At 45.4% G+C, this 24,100-nt stretch overlaps 1 protein-coding gene across 1 annotated transcript in view; it reads left to right on the forward strand.

Moving 5' to 3' along the window:
* The first annotated feature begins 9,702 nt into the window (after positions 1–9,702).
* Positions 9,703–24,100, forward strand: part of Tfdp2 (transcription factor Dp-2 (E2F dimerization partner 2)) — a 26,494-nt gene continuing 12,096 nt past the window's right edge. Inside the window, exons 1-2 of the mRNA XM_013029925.1 lie at positions 9,703–9,766; positions 20,460–20,560. Coding sequence (XP_012885379.1) covers positions 9,736–9,766; positions 20,460–20,560 — 132 coding nt within the window. The 5' untranslated portion in view covers positions 9,703–9,735. The remainder of the gene's footprint in view (positions 9,767–20,459; positions 20,561–24,100) is intronic.

Below are 24,100 nucleotides of genomic sequence, written 5' to 3' on the forward strand. Positions count from 1 at the left end.
GGGAAGGTGGCTCAGTGGTAGAGCGCTTGCCTTGCATGCCTGAGGCCCTGGGTTCGATTCCTCAGCACCACATAAGCAAAAAGAAAAAAGCCAGAAGTGGGGTTGTGGCTCAAGTGGTAGAGCGCTAGCCTTGAGCTGAAGAGCTGAGGAACAGCATCCAGGCCCAGAGTTCAGGCCCCATGACCGGACCCAAAAAGGATAAATAAATAAAAAATTAAAAAAAAAAAAAGTAGCTACATTAAGCTAGGCACTGGTGGTTCATGACTGTAATCCTAGCTACTCAGGAAGTTGAGGTCTGAGGATCATGGTTCAAAGCCAGCCTGGGCAGGAAAGTCTGTCTCTTATTTTTGTCAGTTGTGGGGCCTGAACTCTGGGCCTGGGCACTGTCCCTGAGCTCTTCAGCTCAAGGCTAGCCATCTACCACTTGAGCCACAGCGCCACTTTCGGCTTTTTCTGCTTATGTGGTGCTGAGGAATCGAACCCAGTGCCTCATGCATACAAGGCAAGTACTCTACCACTGAGCCATTTTCCCAGCCCTGTGAGTCTCTTTAAAGTAGCTATATTATTCTCAGACCTAGTATTTGATTCTCACTTATCTAGGTATTGTTTTCTTTAGCTTTTGCTTGAGGTTCACTGAACTTCTGTAGTTAATGTTTTTGAGAAATGTTTGGCTCTTCTTTGCTGAATTTTTTTCTGTCTTCTCTTCTGGGACTCAGTTACATATATGTTAGATCTTTTGATTCTAGTCTCTCTTTTTTTTTTTTGACAGTCATGGGGCCTGAGCTCTGTGCCTGGGCTCTGTCCCTCAGCTCTTCAGCTCAAGGCTAGAGCTCTACCCCTTGAGCACCACTTCTGGCTTTTTCTGCTTATGTGGTGCTGAGGAATCGAACGCAGGGCCTCAGGCATGCAAGGCAAGCGCTCTACCACTGAGCCACCTTCCCAGCCCTAGATCTTTTGATTCTTTCCTGTCAGTCCTGAGTCTCAGCCCATTCCCCACTCTAACCTTTCCTGGTGTTCTTCACATTGGACAATACTTGAGCTAACTTCGTTTTTCCAGTTGCATTCTGCTGTCTTCAGATCTCAAATTTGTATTTCATTCTCTAGTTTGTTGCTCACCTGAGAATTTCTTTCTTTTTACTTCTCTGGAGGCTACTGTAAATGGTCCATCCTAAGCAAGTTATAACAGTTATAACTGCTGTTTCTACTATCTGTATCATCTCAAGGTTAAAGTCAATGATTATGTTTTCTCTAGAGAATGAGTCATGTCCCCCTGTTTCTTAGGTTGTCAAGTAGTTTTGGGTATATCCTGTCAGCATGTTGCAAAGACTGGATTTGTTTATATTCTGCTGAAAGTGTTAACCAGTGCCGTTGTCTTGGATTTAGGGAGCACGTCACTGCATTGGATTCAGACTGTAAACCCTGTCTTCCTCGTGCTGGGTAGCCACCCCATCTTTATTTTGTTTTTGAGATGATTTAGATTTACTTGGGCTGCTTAGTGTCTGTGCAGGCACACATGGCTCAGGACTATTTTCATCACTGCCCACGGCCTGTCGGTCGCGTGTAATCACTATGACGTAGTACTGTTAATGTGAACTTTGATCCCCTGGCAGGAATCGTGATTACCAGGTTTCTTCACTGGAGACTTCTCTTTTCTGCCCCTCGTTTCCCTGCCTCAGCCTACAGAGCCCACCCTGCCCAACTGGCATCTCTGGGGACTCACTGCCGAAACAAACTTCACACATAACGAGAACTCAGTCTGCACCCAACATGGATCTCTTCTCCTGTATTATTTATTCAGCCACTTATTTGTGTTTGCATGCATTGTGAGTAGTATTAAGATCCTAAGCCAGTACTATACTTTTTTGTTTTGTTTCGTTGCTTGGATTGGCTCAACTATGGCTGTGGCGAGCGCCTTCAAGTTGGTCTCTTTCCAGGTAGCTTCACCACTGTGCTCAGAACTAGCTTTAGTTCTGAGCATGTCCTCGCCTTGTCACCCCGCACAGTGCTCGTCCTGTGTATGTCCTGTCCAGTCCTCAGATCTGCCAAGTTCTGAGTCTGGATTCCTCTTAGAGGTACCAGAATATCACCAGGAGTGCGAATCTCAGTGCCTTGTGCCCACTCCGCACTTGAGGCTGTCGCAGAAGAGAGAACAAGGTAGTACTCAAGAACAAGAGCTTAGCTTAGCTGTTTTTCTCAAGGCTGATGCTCTGCCAGTTGAGGCACACCTCCACCTGAGGCTTTTTGCTGTTAACTAGAGGTAAGGGTCTCTCAGATTTGTCTATTCAGGCGGGCTTTGAACCTTGATCCTTGTTGGATCAAGCTAGGCTTACAGGCATGACTTACAGGCAACCAGCCAAATGTGAGCTTGAGCAAGTTGGTGTAAGCCAAGATTTCCACACAGGTAAGGATGTATAGTAGTTGCTCCTGGAGCATTTGAGGATTAGTGGGAGGTGTTCCCACTTCTCTCCTCATTCATTGCCTTCATCTGACTCTTCCTTACCTTCCTCCTCCTACCAAGAATTAGTGCCCTCTGGTTCTGCTTTAGCTTTGCTTTTCCCTAGTTCATTCCCCTGGGTGAGTTCATCCAGTCCCATGCTTTGGTTACCCATTTTAAAGGAATGAATGATTCCATCTATAACTCTGGCCCAATTCTTTGTGTTATCTTCATTTGAGCAATTATTTCATCCTCTGAAAGTCTGCTCACCCCATCTCCTTGTTTTATTTAATACCATCTATCCTTTGCTCAAACCAGTTAACACCTTCAGTTCCTTCCCTTTTCCCTCTGGTCACAGTCAGATGATTAGAAAGTCTTGTTTCCTTTCCCTAAGTCTCAGTTCTCCCCACCTGCTGATCCATCTCCACTGCTGCTGTCTTGGGCCACACCACCACAGCCTATTCCTTGGCTCACCACAGCCGTTTCCTCACCCCAGACTGACTTTGTTCTATTTCCTCCACTGAACAAGGCACATGTCCTCAAACAAGTCTTTCCATGTTAAAACACACACACACACACACACGCACGCACGCACGCACACACACACACACACACACACGTGCACAAAACTTATAATAGTTCCTTATTGCCCTCAAGATAAATTCCAAAGTCCAATTAAGATTCTTCCTGATGTGGGGTCCTGTTTCCTTAGAAGTTATTCCATTCTGCATGTTGTCTACATGTTTAGAATAAGAGAAATGGCAGAAAACAACCCAGAGACTGTCTACATACATATACATATTTTTATTGATTTAATGGGAAAGAAGGAGGGGGAGAGAGCGCATCCCTCCTCCTATCATTACGATGAGACAGTAATGGCAGGCTCTGGAGCTGAAGGAGGGCTTGGACAGTGAACAGTGCATGACTCATGGGGCTCAGGATGACTCTGTTGAGCAGATGAAGCCCCAACATAATTCTGTGGTCAGCTTGTCTCCTGACTTCCAATTTTGTATCTTTCATTTATAAAGGAATTGTCTGAGAAGGACAAAAGGAAGTTGCTGTAAAGCTTTCTCTCCAGATAATCCCATAAAGACAAGTCTGGAAGCAGAAAGGTGAAATTATTGTGAAACCACTCAGAAAGGAATTTCAGTGATTGTTTTTGGTGATACTTACTATTGAATAATTATTCAAATATCCATTAAAATAAAAGGCAAAGTTTGTTATCTTTACAATTAAACAACCATTCAGATGAGAAATCTTGCCATCAATTACATTGGAGAACTAAGGGAAATGATTTTTTAAAAAAGGAATAATTGCAAATATGAAGAAAAAAACCCAGGAGACAGAGATTATAAACAGTGAAACTAAGCAGTATCTGATGTTTTTAAGTAGTTTGAGAACTCTTATTCTCTGGGTCATAAAATTTTATGGTGTAATACTCAAAAAAGACATCTAGCTCAGTGTTGGTGACTCATGACTAGCTACTCAGGAAGTCGAGATCTAAAAACTCAGTCTGAAGCTAGTCTGGACAAAACAGTCCATGAGACTGTTAACTCTAAACACTTAAAAGCCAGGCTGGAGGTATGGTTCAAGGGGTAGAGTGTCAGCTGAGCAAGTACAAGGACCCTAAGTGTAGTTCAAACTTCAGTATTGGCCCCCCAAAAATAAAGAAAAGCTGCTAATGTTCAAGAAATGGATGATTATTTTGCTTGCAAGATTTTGAACCTTTCCTTCCTATTTGATCCAGATCTTTATAAAACAGTTGTTAAAACAGTGGATGTGTTCACTAGAAAATCTTAACCATGTGTGTTAGAGAGCAGAACATGGAGCTTAAGCCAGAGACACTGTGCTAGGAAGCACAGGTTAGATAAGGCTCCACTTAGAATGGCGGGTTTGACTCCTGGAGATGAAACCCTTTAAGGCCATGTTTTTAGTATCCATGAAATTTGTTGCTCTCCCCAAAGGTATTTGTCATCAGTACATGTGGCTCATAGATCTCAATGGATTCTAGCAGACACAAAATGGAACTTAATTACTATTGAACTGGTTTAGGGAAAAATATGTCAGAGTGGCATAAACTCTGAGCTTAGCTTGTTTGTATGGAATTTTTTTTTTCCTGGTTGTATGGCTTGAACTCAGGGCATGGGCGCTGTCCCTGAGCTCTTTTGTTCAAGTCTAGCACTCTACCACTCTAAGCCAAAGCATTACTTCCAGTTTTGTGTGGTTCATTGGAGATAAGTATCTCACGGGGATTTTTCTGCTCAGGCTGGCTTCAAAGTCAGATCCTCAGATCTCAGCCTCTTAAGTAGCTAGGATTACAGGCACGAGCCACTAGCACCCAGAAGGAAAAGTTTTTTTTTGTTGTTGGTTGTGGGCTTGAACTCTGGCCCTGGGCCCTATCCCTGAGCTCTTCAGCTCAAGGCATAAACTCTACCCCTTGAGCCACAGCACCACTTCTGGTTTTCTGGTGGTTCATTGGAGATAAGAGTCTCACAGACTTTCCTGCCCAGGCTGGCTTTGAACTATTATCCTCAGATCTCAGCATCCTGAGTAGCTAGGATGACAGGCATGAGCCACCGGTGCCCAGTGGGAAACTTTTTTTATAAAAACAAGGAACCCTTTTTATAGTCAAAAGAGAAAGCTTCTAGCCTCTTCCTCCAGCCATAATTAGTTGTGTAGTTATGCATGGATCTCAACTTACCCTGTATTTTTGGAAACAGAAATGTCTTCCTCTCATATTTTTCTGTTCCCAGTAGCCAGTTGGGAATGCAGTCACTTTAACTTAAAGCTTATCCATGGACTAAAAGGATGTATGGAATTCTCAGCAACCCAGGATCCTCTTCCAGATTCTGGATAGACCCCAGTTCATCATCATCCAGATGCGCGTTACCATTAGGCTCCAAAATTCTTCCCTGAATGAGAGGCCAAACAACTCGCCAGGAACAAGTTATTTTTTTCCTTGGCAGAGTGATATCAGTTCTTAGCACACATGAAATCTAGCCAAGAAACAGAACTAATCCAAGATAAGGAGTTTCCTTAACTAGTCTAATTTTCTAATTTTCGCTAGTATCTGTTTTCCACAAACTTGCCTGAAGTAGTTAAAGTCGGTGCAAATGATTCCTTTTTTTCTTTTCTTTCATGAAAGGTCTGTGGCTTGCCTAACATGCATGAGGTCCTGAGTGCGGTCCCCAAGATGAGACTCATAGGAATACAGCAAAACAAAACTCAGGGATGTGCGATAGCTAAGAAGCCTGCGGAGGCCTGTGCTGGCTGTGGGAGCATGCTCTCACCGGCCACTGAAGGGAGGCGGGTCTGATTGACAGTCCCCATGGTGCTCCCTGAGGTCCCGCCTTTTAGTGGCTTGTGGCGCCGTTGACCAGGGAAGAGATGTGGTTGATGCTGGCACTGGGCTCCTCTCATGGGCTGAGTGACTTTTCTATTGTGACTTAGCAAATCACTCTAAAGCCTGCCTAAACAAACAGTTTCTGAAGATCAGGAATCTAGGAGCGGCTTATCTAAAGAATTCCACCTCAAGGTCTCTCAGGAGTTTGTAGCCAAGCTGTTCCCAGGACTGGAGTTGTGAAGGCCCAACTGGATCTACTTCCAGGATGGCTCACTGACATGGCTGTTGGCAGGAGCACTAGGTCCCGCCCTGGCCGCCCTTACTAGGGGAGGCCTTGGAGCCTTGTCTCCTGGCCGAGGCCAACGCCAGCCTCTAACATACTTGGCCCGCATTTGTTGATGTTTGTTCTGCTCTCTTTTTCCCTCCTTTCTTCTCCCTCCTCCTCCTCCTCCTCCTCCTCTTCCTCCTCCTCTTTTTCCTCCTTATCCTCCTCCTCCTTTTTGTCGTGCTAGGGATCTAGGGCAGAGCCCTGTGTTTGTTAGGCAAGCCCAATGCCACTGAGCTACATCCATTTCGTAGCTAGGCCTCTAAATATCGCCACCGCATGTTGCCATGAAATCAATAGGAGGATCCCGATGGGTGGCGCACAGCAGAGAGCACGCTGTGCATGCCCTGGTTCCAACTCCAGCGTGAGATTTGGGCATAGTTTTGTTTAAAAGCAAGTTTGTTGTTTATATGAAAGACACATGCAGCCTCCTGTAATAGGTTTATTAGTATTACGTTGCGAAGGGATCTTGCTGTGTTGTCCAGGCTTTCCTATCATCACCTGGGAACAAGCGATGATCTAGCAAGTAGCTGGGACTGTAGGCATTGGCACCGTACTCAATAGGATATGACATATTTTACATATAGCTCTGCTTCTACTCTTTTTTTTTGTCAGTCATGGGGCTTGAACTCAGGGCTTGGGTGCTGTCCCTGAGTTCTTTTTGCTCAAGCTTCGTGCTCTACCACTTTGAGCCATGGTGCTACTACCAATTTTCTGGTGGCTAATTGGAGATGAGAGTCTCATGGTCTTTCTTGCCAAGGCTGGCTTTGAACTGGCATCCTCAAATCTCAGCCCCCTGAGTAGCCAGAATTATAGGCGTGGGCCACCAGCGCCTGGCCCTACCTCGAGTCTCACATTTGTCTTCTGTGCGCCTTTGGTTCCTTGTGTGGTCCATTTCTGCGTTTACTGCGCTCTGTGCGTAGATGTCAGTGTCTTATTGGTTTATCCGCTGTGACAGCCTGTGTGCCAGGTCCCTGGTGACCGTCAGCCGATGCTCAGTAGTCCAGGGACTGTTGAAAGCATGGAAACAGTGTGTTATGCGATACCACACATTTACCCATGCGGTTGGTAGCAGGGCCCCCAGGTCTGACCCACGTCAGGGTTGGGTGTTCGTACTTGAACAGGTAATGGGCACACGGCCGCTGGCCTCTCCCCCATTGCGTGGGCTTGGTAGATCGTGGCATCAGCAGAGAGTGGTCGTTGTCCTGTCACAGTGCCATTCTCCCTGAAGAATCACACATGAGTTGTTAAATGTGTGACTGTGTGTTCAGGTTGCCAGCAATAACAGAAACTGAAGTTCAGAGAAAGGAGCTTATTATCCTAGGAGGGGGAATGCTCAGCCCCCTTTGGTGTTTTCAAATTGGTCAGTAGTTACAATGAATTAGATGCATCAAGTGAGTTTTCTGTGTAGGATTAGGGGAGTACCTTTCCCTTGAAGGGAAGAAGGGAAGAATGGATGACCGTGAGCAGGGGCCGTGGAAGCCCACAGGTTCATGGCTGAACGTTAGTCCTCACATGTCTTCCTGACCATGGGTGGCTGTTAGGTTGATTATAAAAATACACAGGACGGGCTGGGAAGGTGGCTCCGTGGCAGAGCGCTTGCATGTATGAGGCTCTGGGTTTGATTCCTCAGCACCACATAAGCAGAAAAAAACAAAAAAGCCGGAAGTGGCACTGTGGCTCAAGTGGTAAAACGCTAGCCTTGAGCTGAAGAGCTCAGGGACAGCGCCCAGGCCCAGAGTTCAGGCCCTACGATCGGACCCAAAATATTATATATATATATACACACACACACACACACACACACAGGTACATTATATGTTCTGAAATTCTTTTTTTTTTTTCCGTGGGAGCTTGAACCTAGGCCTGGGCTCTGTCCCTGAGCTTCTTTTGCCCAAGGTTAGCACTCTATCGCTTGAGCCACAGTGCCACTTCCGGCTTTTTCTGTGTATGGGGTGCTGAGGAATTGAACCCAGGGCCTCATGCTTACGAGGCAAGCGCTCTACCACTGAGCCACCTTCCCAGCCCACAGATAGATTATATGTGAACTTGGAATCCTTCCCTGTCCAGCTCTGGGAGGGGGCAGGGTGCTCTCTAATGTAGGGTTATGGTGGATAAATGTCTAGGTCTTGGAACTTGGATTTGTGTGTGCGCCTGAGCTGGTACTAGGGCTTGGACTCAGAGCTTTGCATTCTGTCTTAGTTTTTTTCCACTCAGGGCTGGCTCTCTACCACTTGAGCCACATCTCCACTTTTAGCTTTTTGCTGGGTAGAGAAAGTCTCACAAGTTTGACTCTGTGGGCTGGCTTTGAACCAGGATCCTCGAATCTTAGCCTCCTGAGTATCTAGGATTGTGGGCATGAGTCAACAGCATGGGGCTTCCTTTTGTTTTAAAATAGTAACCACTGTGACCATATCTAGTCCCAGATAGCGTAGCCTCACATGATAGAGCAAGCACCTCTGACTGACCTGACAGGTTAGAGATACGCATCTATTTTCTCTGTACAAAGGGCAGGGATAGAAAGTTTACTATTGTTTCCAAATGTAAGAATGCAACTTGGTATATACATGAAAGATTTTAATTTATAAGGCTGATCAGATTCTCTATAGTCTCACTTTTCCTCTCTTACTCCCAAGGTCTTCTGAAATCTATATAGAATTTCAGTTCTTTGTCCCAAATATTGTAGTGGACTCACTAAAAACAGAATAGAATACGAAAAACAGAATAAAATACAAAAGGACCCTCTAAGGTTGTATTTTGTTTGGACTGATATGTTTACAAACCAATTTAATTGTCACTCTGTACTGTTCTCTAGTCACATCTCTATGCACATAGTGTAATATAGGTATGAATAAAGGAGGTTTTGTTTGGCCTTTGTGTATACACACAATCTATACTCAAGCCTCAAAATAGTGCTTGGCTTCTGGTAAAATGTTCAGTAAATGTTGACTCAAGCATGTGTTTTAAGCTAAATTATTTTTATATCTCTCCAGTTCAGAATGCTATGATTTCATTGCCTTAAAAAAAAGTTACCTACTTTTATTTCTATGTGTGCCAAATACCAGGATGCAGGAAAGACATTATTAGTATTGATAATTAGAGGGTTATCCAGTATTGCAAAGAGTAGATTTGGAAGAGAATTTGTGAGGTCCTATTTTGTTCAGCTTTCCTGCCTAGGAAAGCTGAGTGCAATGATGAGGTATGTAATTTTAATTAATCATGTAAAAAAAAAAACTAGGACAACATAATTGGGTTACCTCTTGAGAAAATGGAGAAAGGTACTTAACCCCAGATATAAAAGGACTAACCTGAAAAAGTGTAAGGCTTCTAACTGTGTGGGAAAGTGGGGGGGAAAAATGGAGCGCAGCTAAGCTGGTCTTTGTTGATATCAGAAATGGACCTGTCATTCACTTTGGCGTTGAAGCATGGCCTCCTATCTCGGGGGGCAGGACCAGGACTTCTTTCCCCTCCCACAAGAGCCGGCTCAGTTTTTACAGGTTCCGAGAGCCCCCGGCAGTTTTTCAAGAGTTTCTCCTCCTCTTCCTCTCTGAGAAGCCAGGTGCTCGGGCTCTGCTCTCGGGATGCAATAAAGTCTTCGCTTTGGGACCCGGGCCAGCCGATCCTCTGCCTGACATGCTCAGCTCCAGCCATGCAGAGCTCTTGAGTAAGTTCATCTCCGTTTTACATTTTTATCATTTTTCAAAGTGACAGCGATAAAACACCAAACTCCAGGCTCACATTTTTTATAAATCTCATTTGAATTTTAACTGGTTCCTCGTAAAATTCAAATGAGATTTACCCAAAAAGTGTGAGCTTGGAGTTGATGTTCTTATCACGGTCACTTTGAAGCATTTTTTTCCCCCTTTAGAATAAAAAGCCTTCCTTTTAATTGAATTAGAAAGCAGGGTTGACATAGGGAAGCCGGGGTCTCTTAACTCCCCAGACTTTGCTTCTAACATTAGCAAAGTGTGCACTGGTCCGGCCAAATCCCGCTCACAAGTTTTCTTGAGCATCTTTTTAGTTCACGGAGAAGTAGTTTACATTGAGCTTTTCTGAACTCGATTGCTTCTGTCTGACACAGTCTCAAGTTTCCAGTGAATGGTAACAAAGACTGTGGAGTGCGCTGCAGAGAGAGGCTCCCCGGGCTCCAGGTAAGAGAGCGCCTGCTCTGTACTAGCGGCTCAGTTCTTACACGGGTGCTTTAGGTTTGTTTCAGTGCAGCAATGGGAAATTGAAAAACAGTCAGAAGCATGCACATTTCCAGATGTCCTTGCTGGGTGCAGACAGAAAATCCACGGGGCACCATGGGGAGGAGCAACTTAGGGGGAGGGGTAGAGTTAGCCTATTTTATCCCTGCTCTTGGACATCAAATAAAATGCTTAAGATATCGATGGAATTGGGGAGCATCGTGTTCAGTCAGGTGCTGGGGAAGCGTTTAGGAACATGAGTGGTTGGCTGGGATGTTTCCTGGTAACTGCTTGCAAAAACACTCCAGGGTACTTTCATTATTTTCCTCCCTTAGTAGTCAATAAAATAAGCTTTGCCCATAATTCAACCTCACTTTCCATTTATGAAAACTTTGAAATTGTCAACCACAAAACACACTTGCTCGGGATCTTAGGAAATCAGCCTGACACTTGAAAAGTAATTCAGCTTCCATCCCTCGCCTTCTCTTTTCTTCTCTTTTCTTTTCTTTCTTTTCCATGTACATTTTTCTTAAAAGTGTTTGTGCTTTGAACATGTCAGCTGTATTCTAATGAAGCGCAGGCATTGTTTGCTCATAAAGGGGCCGGCGCATTCCACTGCTTTATGGTTTATTAGGAGCCGCCGCCTGAGAGTGGGTGGCACTGTTTGGTGTCTGCCTCTTGGGGTGGTGACTGCCATTCTGTTGGCCTTGGATTTGCAAAAGAAAATAGAGCGTGCAAGATGCTCTGTGCATCTGGAGATGGGAGGAAACCTCAGCCCTGGAACGCTTCTTAGGGAAGAAGCTGGGAATTATGTGCTGACTTGTTTGAGTTGATCATTTCAAGAGCACCTTAAAATCTGCCTTGTAGTTACAGTCTGTTTTCTATTGGCAAGTGCGTTTTGATGTATATAGCATTTAGTGGTTCTTTGAACTCTTACAAGGAATTGAATGTCTCTGGATAAGCTATAACATTTTACTGGATACAGTAATATTTGAAACAATACATTCACTTGGAGGGTTAAAGAACTGGGTTGGGGGGAGGGGGAGAGGGAGGGAGAGGGAGGTCAGGCGGAGAGCTTTTTCTTTCAGTTAGGAAGCCCCAAGAAGAAAAAAGCAACAGATGTTTCTTCTGTGACAATTAAGCTTGCTCTATTCAAAACTCACAGTAGTTAGAGAGAGAGAGAGAGAGGTGGTCATAAATCAGCAAATAAATAAAACAGCCACATAATTGAGTTAAAATTTATCCTTTTATAGTCAGGATTTGAGACTCAGTAGAGACACAATGAGTAACATTTTCTAGTTTTTTAATATTCAAAAAGCATGTGCAATTAATGTGGGAGTGAATTTTTTAATATTGCAACTGAAGTTGTGGAAAAATGGATCATTAAATTGTATGAATTGAAAAATACCCTACACCATATAAATTATATAGGAAATATACAGGTTGCAAAAGCTTCCAAATGGCACAATAGGTTCAAAGGCTTAAAATGAAATTGAAATATGGAAGATTAGTGATCTCTATTGAAAGATGATTCCATTTTCTGAGAAACTTGAGTCCTGTTCCAGAGACCTTCAAATAAGAAGTGTGGAAGGGACATTTGCGGTGTAGCTTGGATTGGGGCTCAGTGGCGGTGGCGAGGGGAATGTTTGCTTGCTGCAAAGAGCAGGAAAGCAGAGCTGGAAGCAGTATGCATGGAATGAAAGCAGTCAGAAAATGTTCAAAGTGAATTTGTGGAATTCATAATGAGTCAAGTAAAAAACTTCCCTTTTACCAATAACACAGAACAACTGCTCTTGTGCACATCAAAACTTCATGCGTTTGCCTTTTCTCCTGGTTTCGTTTTGAGATAGGGTCCCTGTGCTCTGCCCACGCTGACCTGGAACTCTCACTCCCCTGCCTTAGCCTCCGGGAGTACTCGCTGCTCTTACAGCTGCGCACCACCACACTGGGCTTCAGGGGAGCCCTTGTGGAACTGGTGCCACGCCCCACTCCAGATCTCTCAGAGTACTTGAAGTGTATTGATCAATATTGTTTGTTTGTTTGTTGGTTGTCTGACGCTTGTTTTCACTCTTTGGATGGTGCCTAATACCTGAGCCACTCCTCCAAGTCTATACTTTTTGTTGTTGTCAGTCGTGAGGCCTGAACTCTGGGCCTGGGCGCTGTCCCTCAGCTATTCAGCCCAAGGCGAGTGCTCCACCACTTGAGCCACAGCGCCACTTCCAGTTTTTCTGGTGGTTATTTGGAGATGAGTCTCAAGGAGTTCCCTGCCCAAGCTGGCTTTGAACCACCATCCTCAGATCTCAGCCTTCTGAGATCTAGGATTACTGGCGTGAGCCACCAGCACCAGGCTCCAACTGGATTTTCTTGAAAGCTTTCTTCAAATGATGATGACAGATTTTAGAGAGTTTGAAATTTATATCATTGCTTTAAGATGAAGATACAGCTCTAAAATTATATACGTTTTACTTTTTTAAGGAATAATGAATATAACTAGGGTTTTTTTTTTCTTCGTTACAGTAAGTAAAATAAGTGGATTTAGATATTCTAGGCTTGTCTGTAGGATGTTTATTCTTTTTTATTTTTTCCCAGTCCTGGGCCTGGACACTCTCTGAGCTTCTTTTGCTCAAGGCTATCACTTCACTACTTAAGCCATAGCACCATTTCCTGCTTTTTCTGTATGTGGTACTGAAAAATTGAACCCAGGGCTTCGTGCATGCTAGGCAAGCACTCTACCACTGAGCCACATTTCCAGCCCCATGATGTTTACTACTTTGACAAAAGAATATAAATGTTGATGGAATAAACACATTTTAACACTATCAATGTGTGGGACATTGAACTGTCACAGCATCATAGATTGTAGATATTAAAAGTACATGTCACTATTTTAAATAAGCAATGGGTTGAATTATTTTAGATGACTTCCCACTGTCTCCTTAGATGTAAGTTATGGGATATTGACTGTGTGTTCATGTGTGCTAGACTCATTTCTCTTGCTCTATATGTTGTCTGTATGAGAAGCCAAACCAATCTGAGTTTGCTATCTAGAAGCTGATGCTCAGCACCACTCTACTACTGAGAGATCTGTCCCAGACAATCCTTAATGTCTAGAGGGCCCCTCCTACCATGATTGCTGTCATAGTCTAGGTGTAGCATGAGTAAAGCACCTGTGGTTCTTGGTGTGTACATAGACTTAGCACAGGACTGAGAGCTTATACTCAGGAGCAGCTTGTGTGGACTTCCCCCGGCCTTACATATGTACATAAAACGAAATACAATCTGGGGAGGAAGGAAGATTTGCTTCACGTCTGCGTTCTGGAAGGAAGTCTTTACATTTCTCAGGAGCACCGTGAAGGAGTATGAGCACTGTGTCTTTTTTTTTTTTTTTGCCAGTCCTGGGGCTTGAACCTCAGGGCTTGGGCATTGTCGGTCGTGGGGGCTGAACTCTGGGCCTGGTCTCTGTCCCTCGGCTCTGCAGCCCAAGGCTAGTGCTCTATTATTTGAGTCACAGCACCGCTTCTGGCTTTTTCTGTTTCTGTGGTGCTAAGGAATTGAACCCAGGGCCTCATGCATTCAAGGCCAACACTCTACCACTGAGCCACCTTCCCAGCCCCATTGAGCTTTTTGTTCAAGGCTAGCACTCTACCACTTGAGCCACAGTGTCACTTTCAGCTTTTTCTATGTGGGACTGAGGAACTGAACCCAGAGCTTCATGCATGCTAGGCAAGCACTCTACCACTAACCACATTCCCAGCCCCAGCACTGTGTCTTTGAGTACTGTTAGGAGTCAACTCCTTTTGTTACGGTCCTGTGTAATGAATGACATGGTTTCTTACAAGTGAACTTTTAGGTGGTAACTAAGGGTGAAAACCCTCTCTGGTCTACTTCACTTCTGTTACCTTGCTTACTTGGGATGAAAATTTGGCAATTTGTATAATGTTTTAATTTTTTAATGTTTTTATATTTTTGTTTTTTTGGGTTTTTATGTTTTCTTGATGCTTTTATATGTTTTTATGTATAATCTTCTAGTACAAAAGGGTGGGTTTTTTTATAAGGTCTGATGTTAAGCTTTCTTGCTTTTCAGAATCTTTAAAAAAATGCAGATAGCTTCACAGAGCCCAGAGTGGCCGGCCTTGCTCCTGCACTTTGAATAAGTGCTCCCCACAGCCCGTGGAACTGTGATCGTTTATTTTCTAAGCTGAAGTGCTTTGCTCTAATTCATGTATCTTAAAAGTCGTATATGTGTTTTACGGACTCGACCTTTTAACTCAAGATCTATCTGCAGTCATTGTCATCTTTTCTAAGTATTAGAAAACCAATTGATTTATTGGTTCACACGGTCTGGTGGCCATCTGAGAGGCATGCTGGGCTTGGTGACATTGGTTTCCCAGGTTCCCTCCCATGTTTCATGCTTGTTAATGGTGCACAGGCTGCCCTGATCTCCTCTGGACACTTGGTAGCTGGCAGGGGAGATAACAGTGTGCGCTGTCGCTGCTGCTCATCCTGAGGCCTGTAAACAAGGTCTACTTGCCATCTGCTCAGTGCATTGGCAAGTGACAGGGCAAAAGGCAGTAGTTGAAAGGAAGCTACATATTAAGAAAATAGAACGTTAAGGAGCGATTGTAGAAGTCATGGTCACAGTTCCTTTTTTCCTCTTTTTAAACCAAAATGAAAAATTTAGTGCAGTAATAACTGTAGACTTAAACTCTTTTTAGTTTGAACAAAGAGAAAAAGGAACTTGAAGCACTCTTTCCTCGTCTGGCCAGGTTACAAGAATAAATAAGCTGAAGCTAATTTTAAAAATAACAGATTTCCAGGGCTGGGAAGATGGCTCAGTGGTAGAACGCTTGCCTTGCATGCCTGAGGCCCTGGGTTTGATTCCTCAGCACCACATAAGCAAAAAGAAAAAAAAGCCGGAAGTGGCGCTGTGGCTCAAGTGGTAGAGTGCTAGCCTGAACTGAAGAGCTGAGGGACAGTGCCCAGGCCCAGAGTTCAGGCCCCACCACCGGACAAAAAAATAATAATAATAACAACAACAGATTTCCAGCAGGGCGCTGGTGGCTCACGCCTGTCATTCTAGCTACTTAGGAGGCTGAGATCTGAGAATCACAGTTCAAAGGCAGCCCAGGCAGGAAAGTCCATGAGATTCTTATCTCCAATAAACCACCAGAAAACCAGAAGTAGTGCTGTGGCGCTGTGGTTCAAGTGATAGAGCATTTGCCTTGAGCTGAAAAGCCGAGGGACAGCGCCCAGGCCCAGTTCAAGCCCCACGACCGACAAAAATAAATTGTATTTATTTATTTTTTGGGTCCAGTTGTGGGGCCTGAACTCTGGGCCTGGGCGCTGTCCCTCAACTCTTCAGCTCAAGGCTAGCGGACTACCACTTGAGCCACAGCGCCACTTCCGGCTTTTTTCTTTTTGCTTATGTGGTGCTGAGGAATCGAACCCAGGGCCTCAGGCATGCAAGGCAAGCGCTCTACCACTGAGCCACCTTCCCAGCCCCACAAAAATAAATTTAAAAAATACAGATTTCCACCTCTGCTCCCTGGATGCCGTCCAGCGGGAGCCCAGCAATGTGTTCTGAATGGCAGCCCCTTGAACTCCATTTGGGGGCTGCCAGGAAGAGTGGGAACAGCCACATAGGTAGAGAACATGAACTACACTTGGGATTGTTAAGCAAAAAATGGAATAGAAGAAAAAAACATTTAGAAAGTATGGAAAGACCTGTTGCTCACATGTGAGGCTGTTGAGTTCGAGTCTCAGTATCACCCGCTTGTGGGCATATTGTTCAGTGTGTGGTGAGAAAGGACTAAGCAATTTCTAAGGTTTCTAAGCTTTGAGACCCAATGAAGTAATGTCCCAGTTACAATATTCCAGGTTCCAGGCTCACATTGAGGAGCTGGCTTAAGCAATGAAGAAGCACTGTTTAAATCTTGGTATGCGGAAAGATCAAAAGAAACGTTTTCTTCCTTCCTTGGAATCATAAAGAATTTGAAGCATTTATGGTTCTCACTAGATAACAGAAAGAGGGAGCTAGGTATGTATTTAAGAAGGTATCCTCTAAGGAAAAATGCTTATCGAAGCCAAGAGCACAGATAGGTTGTGGAGAAGCATGTGGGAGGCTGCCGTGGGAGACGCCTGGATGCCTGTAGGCTCTGGCCTTAGAGCTTGTGCAGGACAGGATTTGGGCGAGGTGGCCCAATGCAGGGAATCTTAAAGGATGAACTCAGGGCCTGGACGCTGTCCCTGAGCTTTTTGCTCAAGGCTAGCACTCTACCACTTGGGCTACTAGCTCTGCTGGCTTTTTGATGGTTCATTGGAGATAAGAGTCTACCAGACTTTTCCCTGGGCTGACTTCAAACTAGACTCTTGAGATTTCAAATCTCCTCAGTAGCTAGGATTGCAGGGTGAGCCACTGGTACGGGCAGTGGCTTGGTCTTGACTGCTGTACAGACGGCACACCTGCGCTGTTTGGTGGTGTGAGCTGCCCTTGTGTACTTCTAAACTGCCCAGAAACTCAGTGTTTGACCCAACTCATTCTTCAGACATTTATCAAAACATTTTTTTAACACATTATTCAGAACTGGGAAGGTGGCTCAGTGGTAGAGCGCTTGCCTTGCATGCCTGAGGCCCAGGGTTCGATTCCTCAGCACCATATAAGCAGAAAAAGCTGGAAGTTGTGCTGTGGCTCAAGTGATACAAGCGTCAGCCTTGAGCTGAAGAGCTGAGGGACAGCGCCAAGCCCAGAGTTCAGGTTCCACGACTGACAAAAAAATAAATACAAATAAGACATTCAGCATGAAATGAATATAAATATTATGGCATTTACTGTAGTAAATGCTATGCTGTTACTGACGTTCATGTTTATTATACTCTTCAGTTGCAGTCTTATGTATTAAGTTTACAACATTTTATGTGAAAGAGTAATCCCCATGTAGCGGGGAAAACTTGGCAACAGTAAAGTGAGAGGAACCAACACAGCCGCAGAATGCCGAGTGGGGACCACTTTCTATTGTTTTTGTTTTCTTGGCTGTATTGGACTTTAGACTCCAGGGGCCTCTCGTTTGAGAGACAGGCCCTCTACTGCTTGAGCCATGCCCCCAACTCTAGTTTTAAACGTCATTACAATGTGAAGGTAACTGCCAAGTAGCCACTTGGAGCGGGTGTGTTGGCCCGTGGTACCGCCTGCTCGGGAGGTAGAGAAAGGAGGATGGAGTTCCCCAAGGCCAGCCAGGCAGCTAACCCGAAACCCTGTCTGAAAAATAAGACGCCAGAGTGCATGGGACATGGCCCGAGCCACAGTGAGTGCTTGAGGCTTTCAGTTCATTTCCCCGTTGGCATAAAAATAAAAATAGCCACTTGTTACCATGGGAATGGTGGTGGGTGGGTGTGCAGGGCCCGCAGGATGACCTGGACCCGAGGTCAGCCGTGGAAGGTGCCAGAAGTTGTTATGGTAAAGATAGATGTAGGATATGGAAGCCCGCCTAGCTAGCTTCAGGCCGTGCGCTCAAACCCAGCACAGCTGAAATACAAAATTAAGTGCCAGTCGACTGTCTAAGAAGCAGAGCCTTGCCACCCTCTACAGCCATCTCCTGGCCATCCTGATCTATACCAGCCACCTAGGAAAGTCCATATACAAAGTCTCCAGGAGGCCTGCAGGTCTGTAATTAGCATCTTGCTAATCAGTAAGAACCTCCCATCATGGTTGTATTAAGATACAGTTTCCATGCAGTGTTTTGGGGGTCTCACAGGCATGCCACGCAGCAGCGTGGGTCATTGTAAACTCTGAGTGGGGACTCGAGGGTGGCTGGCATTGTGAGTTGGAGGCCGCCCCAGGGCCTCTGCCCTACTTGGAATGGAGCAGCCGATAACCCAGCAGGAAGGGACGCCCCCCCTCCCAGCACACCGCTGATCCCTTCTTCCAGGAAAAGCTTCAGCTCCACCAAATCTCTATCTGAAAGTGCTATGAAAAAATTATACTGCTCTCAGGTAGCTAAATCACAGTTCACTGTGGAGTTTTCCTCGCAACTGGACACGTGAAAGGCAGGGAGCAGAAGCCTTCGAGCACACGGGGATCACGGGCTAGCTCCGCTCCTGTATAGAGACGCACGCCGTGCTCCCGGCCAGGCCAGCCTGAGCTACACAGCCAGGCCCTGCGTCAGAAAACAAGGGATCAACGGATTGTGTGCTGATGCCAAGGTTTGGTGCGTCTCCATTTCTTCCTCTATTTCTTCAGTCCTATGTCTCAGCCACTAGCCGTGCGCCCCTGCCTCCCCCCTCTACCCCCCCCAAGCTTGATCTCATTTAGTCAACGGCAAATTGTTTGAAGCAAAGTCCAGGCAACTCTGAAGTTTTGGTTTTGCCAAATATACCAAGTGCCAGAAGCGACCTTCTGGCTAGCATCGGGCTCCTGGTGCTAAGGAGCTGACAAGGGCCCAAGGACTGAAGTATACACAGGCAGCTCTGGTTTGCTCTGCTGCTGACCAGGTTGAAACTTCTGGTGCTGGCGTGTTGGTCAGGTTGCAGCCTGTGCTTTTGTCTTTTCCTGTGATCTCTGGTACTAAACAATTCTTCATGGATAGGTAAATACTGTAGATTTATTTTCTTTTTGGTACATGCACTGAGGCTTGAACTCAGAGCCTAGAGCTCTCCCTTAGCTTTTTCACTCAAGGCTGGCACTCTGCCAGTTGGGCCACAGCCCCATTTTCTTTTGCTTGTTTTTCTGAGATACATCACTGCCTCGGCCCCCTGAGTGCTGGGATTACAAGTGTGTACCACCATCCCTGACTAGACTGGGTTTAAATGCTGGTTTTCTACAGGGTTGCAATTTTGGCCTTTTTGCCTCCTTCCCAGGTGATCTCCTTTATTTTGGCGATCCTAACATCCTAGAGGCTCTGAGAAACAGGGGCTTCCCCTGGGGAGTTCAGTATTTGATATTTGTAATTTAGAAAATTGCTGACTTGGGCTGGGAAGGTGACTCAGTGGTAGAGCGCTTGCCTTGCATGCCTGAGGCCCTGGGTTCGATTCCTCAGCACCACATAAGCAAAAAAGAAAAAAGCCGGAAGTGGCTCAAGTGGTAGAGCGCTAGCCTTGAGCTGAAGAGCTGAGGGACAGTGCCCAGGCCCAGAGTTCAGACCCACAACCGGACCAAAACAAAAAAAACAAAAAAAGAAAAAAGAAAATTGCTGACTTAGCTGCATGCTGGTGGCTCACGCCTGTCCTAGCTACTCAGTAGACTAAGATCTGAGGATTGCGGTTCAAAGCCAGCCCAGATAGGAAAGTAGGAGATTTTTATCTCCAATTAGCCGTGAGTCAAGTAGTAGAATATCAGCCTTAAAAAGAAACGCTTTTGATTTGTTATTTGCGTTGGGGGAGGGAGGGGTTCTTTGGGTACCATTTTGCTGTGCTAAAAGTGTTGACATTACTTAAACGGCTTCTAGGTGACTTTCTACATCAAGTAGCTAACGCATCAGGCCTGGGAGCAGAGGCCGTAGCTGCCTGCTCACCTGCCTACCCGCCATGATCCGTAGCAAACACAGTTCAAACAAAACAGGGTAGGTTTTTCCCTTTAACATTACAAAAGGACAAAAACCTACCAATTATTTGATACTTGGAAAATATGAGTTTTTAGTTTAGTTTAGCTTTTAATTTATTTAGAATATTTAGTTTGTTTTTGCTCTGATCTTTTTCTCAAGCTGAATATTGATGGCTCACACCTGTAATCCTTACTACTCAGGATGCTGAGCCCCTGAAGAGTGTGGTCCACAACCAGCCAGAACAGAAAAGTCTGCAACGCTCTGTCTCCAGTTAACCAGCAAAAAGCTGGACTGGAGGCATGGCTCAAGTTTTAGAGCTCTTGCTGAGTAACCACGAGACCCTAAGTTCAAATCCCTACTGTAAAAAAAAAAAAAATCCTGCTAGATTTGTGTTGTCGAAATATTTTTCCTGTGAAAGTCTAATTACTGTCAAACTGGAGTTATTTTATAGGTTTCCCATAAAAATGTAAGTAAAATTAAACTAATTACGACAAGGCAATTAATGTGGTTTGCAGTAACGCTTCTTGTTTGTAAGTACCCGTTTTGGGGTGATTATAAATTCTGTTGGAGTGGGTTAGGCTGGCTGCCTGAGGGCTGGGTGGAGCGCTCACTCTGTATTTTGATGTCATTTCAGGTAACATCCTTGTTACATTTCCAGTTTCCAACAGCAACTCTCCAACGAAGATTCTGCCAAAAACCTTAGGACCAATAAATGTGAATGTTGGACCCCAAATGGTAAGAAAACCATCTAGTCTTAGAATTAAATTTTACCTATGCCACACGAATTACAAAGACAGTTAGACTGGAACTGTTTAACCATGTAATCTACTTAATTTCAGGTATCTTAGTCATTTAATTTTTACATGTGCCGTCCCGGAGCTTTAAACAAAATTTTTGTGTGCATGTTTTTTTTTTCTTTGGATCCGGTCGTGGGGCCTGAACTCTGGGCCTGGGCGCTATCCCTCAGCTCTTCAGCTCAAGGCTAGTGCTCTACCACTTGAGCCACAGCGCCACTTCCGGCTTTTTTCTTTTTGCTTATGTGGTGCTGAGGAATCGAACCCAGGGTCTCAGGCATGCAAGGCAAGTACTCTACCACTGAGCCACCTTCCCAGCCCTGTGTGCATGTTTTCATGGATGTTTATAATTTAGGTTTAACTTCCACATATGAGAGAAGACATGTGCCCTTCGTCTCTGAGCCTGACTTCAGTTTTGTCTACAGCAGTTGAAATAATGCATGAGGGCTGGGAAGGTGGCTCAGTGGTAGAGTGCTTGCCTTGTATGCATGAGTCCCTGGGTTCAATTCCTTAGCACCACAGAAGCAGAAAAAACCGGAAGTGGTGCTGAGGCTCAAGTGGTAGAGCACTCGCCTTGAGCTGAAGAGCTGAGGGACAGTGCCCAGGCCCAGAGTTCAGGCCCCACAACCAAAAAAAAAAAAAAAAAAGAATGATTGAATGCATGAAAAATAGACCATGCCAAGTTCTTCCATAGACATTCATTTATTCTTCAGAGTGTAGCTGTGGCTGACTGTGTAGGCTTTGGGAGAGACAAAGTTGCATCACCTCTAGCAGATGCCTGAGGTAATGGCGGCCCCAGCGCCAGCAAAAGAAAAGTCCTTCAGCTCCTGGACTCACTTTTTTGTGTTGGTCGTGGGGACTTAACTCTGGGCCTGGGCGCTGCCCCTCAGCTCTTCAGCTCAAGGTGAGCACGCTACCACTTGAGCCACAGCACCACTTCTGGCTTTTTCTGCTTACGTGGTGCTGAGGAATCGAACCCAGGGCCTCATGCATGCAAGGCAAGTTCTGTACCCCTGAGCCACATTCCCAGCCCTGGAATCACTTTTCACTGGTGCATTTTGTCTGTAATACAAGCGGAGTATGTAGACTGTGTTAAATACAAAGCTGTTAGACCAATTGTACTGATTTCAGAGAGCCTTGAAGACAGTGTAGAATGACATTTTTTCTTTGATCAGTTGGGAACTGTTCAATCATCTGCCAATTTCAAGCTTAAGATAAAGCACAGTTAGGAGCCAGGTACCGGTGGTTCATGCCTGTCATCCTAGCTACTCAGGAGGCTGAGATCTGAGGATTATAGTTCAAAGCCAGTCCGGGCAGGACAGTCTGAGAGACTCTTATCTCCAATAAACCACTAGAAAACTAGAAGTGGCTCTGTGGCTCAAGTGGTAGAGCGCCAGCCTTGAGCTGAAGAGCTGAGGGACAGCGCCCAGGCCCAGAGTTCAAGCCCCACAACAGACCCTCCCCCCCCAAAAAAAAAGATAAAGCACAATTAATTCTAAGTATGTAAAGAATGTGCTCTAGCTCAAAACCTCAGAGAGAGTTCAAGTAAATGTCCCTGTTTAAGGTGATTCAGAGACTCTCTTCAAACAGTTGCTAAGCATTCTCCTGCACAGCCTGGTAGGTACACATGAGCAGGACCCTGGCTAATGTCCATGAAATGTGATTTTGCAAGTACCAAAGTGGAACTTAGATTTTTATGAATCTTCTCTTTGAAACTTCTTTTTTTGGGGGGTGACTACTGTCCCTCAGCTTTTTTGCTCAAGGCAAGTGCTTTTCCACTTGAGCTGCTACTCCCATTTGTGGCTTTTTGGTGGTTAAATAGTGACTTTCCTGTCCCCACTGGCTTTGAACCACAGCCTCAGATCTCAGCCTCCTGAGAAGCTATGTTTAGAGGTGTGAGCCACTTGGTGCTCGGCTCCTGTATACATCTCCAACGAACTCAGTAATCCTCGGGATTGGCCATATAAAGGGGCAGGCACAGGGGAAGTTTGGTGTCCCCCTTGAATCTGGTCAGCCCAACACCTTAATTTGGCTTTTTTGCAGTTCCTGGGCAGTACCCAGACTCATGTTGGTTTTTCATTTGTGGGTGGAATCCCACTTATCTGGTCAGGCTGTGTCCCTCCCAAATTCCAGTTGAGTGTTGAGTCTTTGTTGTGGTAGCGGAAGTGGGACTTTCAGCGTCCCTGAGTCACAGATGTGCAGGCAGGATTCTGCTGTGGGTGCAGGAAGGCATCCTCTGAGCGCAGGAGCCTTCCCTAGACATTGAATATGCTGGCGTCTTGTCTTCACAGTGTCCAGAATTGACACCACACATTTCTATGGTTTATGAATTACCCCTAAGGTCTTTTTTGTGGGTGGGTGGGGGAGGTCATGGGGCTTGAACTCAGGGCCTGTGTGCTGTCCCTGAGCTCCAGGCTAGTCTCCAGCACCACCTCCACTATTCTGCTTGCTAATTGGAGGTCAGAGTCTCACTGGCTTTCCTGCCTGGGCTGGCTTTGAACCGAGATCCTCAGATCTCAGCCTCCTGAGTAGCTAGGGTGACAGGTGTGAGCCACCAGTGCCCAGCTGGCCTTGAACTTTTAATCCTCCTTTCTCAGCCTCCTGAGTGTCAGGATTACAGCTCTGTACCACCAAGCCACGCGCTCTGCTCCTCTCCTGACCGTTCTTACCACTCTTCACCCTTGTTTGGGCTGGGCTTGTGAACTCAGGTGCAGCGCCTGCCTAAGTGCACACGCCTGTACTATCTGGTTCCACTCCCGCCACTGCAAGTGAGGAAACATGCCTCCTCACCAGCACTTCTCCCATGGCTGTTAAAAGACGGCGTTTAGTTGGGGAATTCTTAAAGCATAGACTTCTTCTGGGCTTCCTTCTCTGAGCCCTTTGACCTTCACATCTCCCTGGGTGGCACTGGGTGGTAGAAAGCTCAAAAAGCTCCAGGAAAAGCTTTTTCTATTGGTTGTAAATTCATTCAGCAGTGACTGTTGGAAGTTTAAAATATTGGCCCTTTTCTTGTATATCAGATAGATAAATATCTTAAGGTCATATCTTACGGCTATCTTGTTTCAGAAGATTTAAAGTGTGTGTGTGTGTGTGTGTGTTTTGTGGTGAAAGCCAACACTTTGTCTTAGTGAAATCCTTTGAAGGTTTCTTCTCCCCCCCCCCAGTGCGTGCACTCTGCTTTTCCAGCTGTAGGTGGCAGCAGCGTGCAGCCCATGCTGTGCGGGGCAGCAGCCTTCAGACACCCTTCAGGGTGGACCGCAGCCACCACGTTTTACAGCCCAACTAATCGAGCCTCCGAGAAACCCTTTGATGACATCTCAATTACCAGTGTCTGGAGAGATCTCTGAACTCTAAAACCTCATTTTCATTAGATCAATTAAATGTTAGAAGTATGTTTTACCTCCAGTTTTTTTTTTTTTGGTCGGTCGTGGGGCTTGAACTCTGGGCCTGGGCGCTGTCCCTCAGCTCTTCAGCTCAAGGC

This window comes from Dipodomys ordii, unplaced genomic scaffold (genome assembly GCF_000151885.1).
Source record: "Dipodomys ordii isolate 6190 unplaced genomic scaffold, Dord_2.0 Scaffold124, whole genome shotgun sequence".
Lineage (NCBI taxonomy): Eukaryota > Metazoa > Chordata > Mammalia > Rodentia > Heteromyidae > Dipodomys > Dipodomys ordii.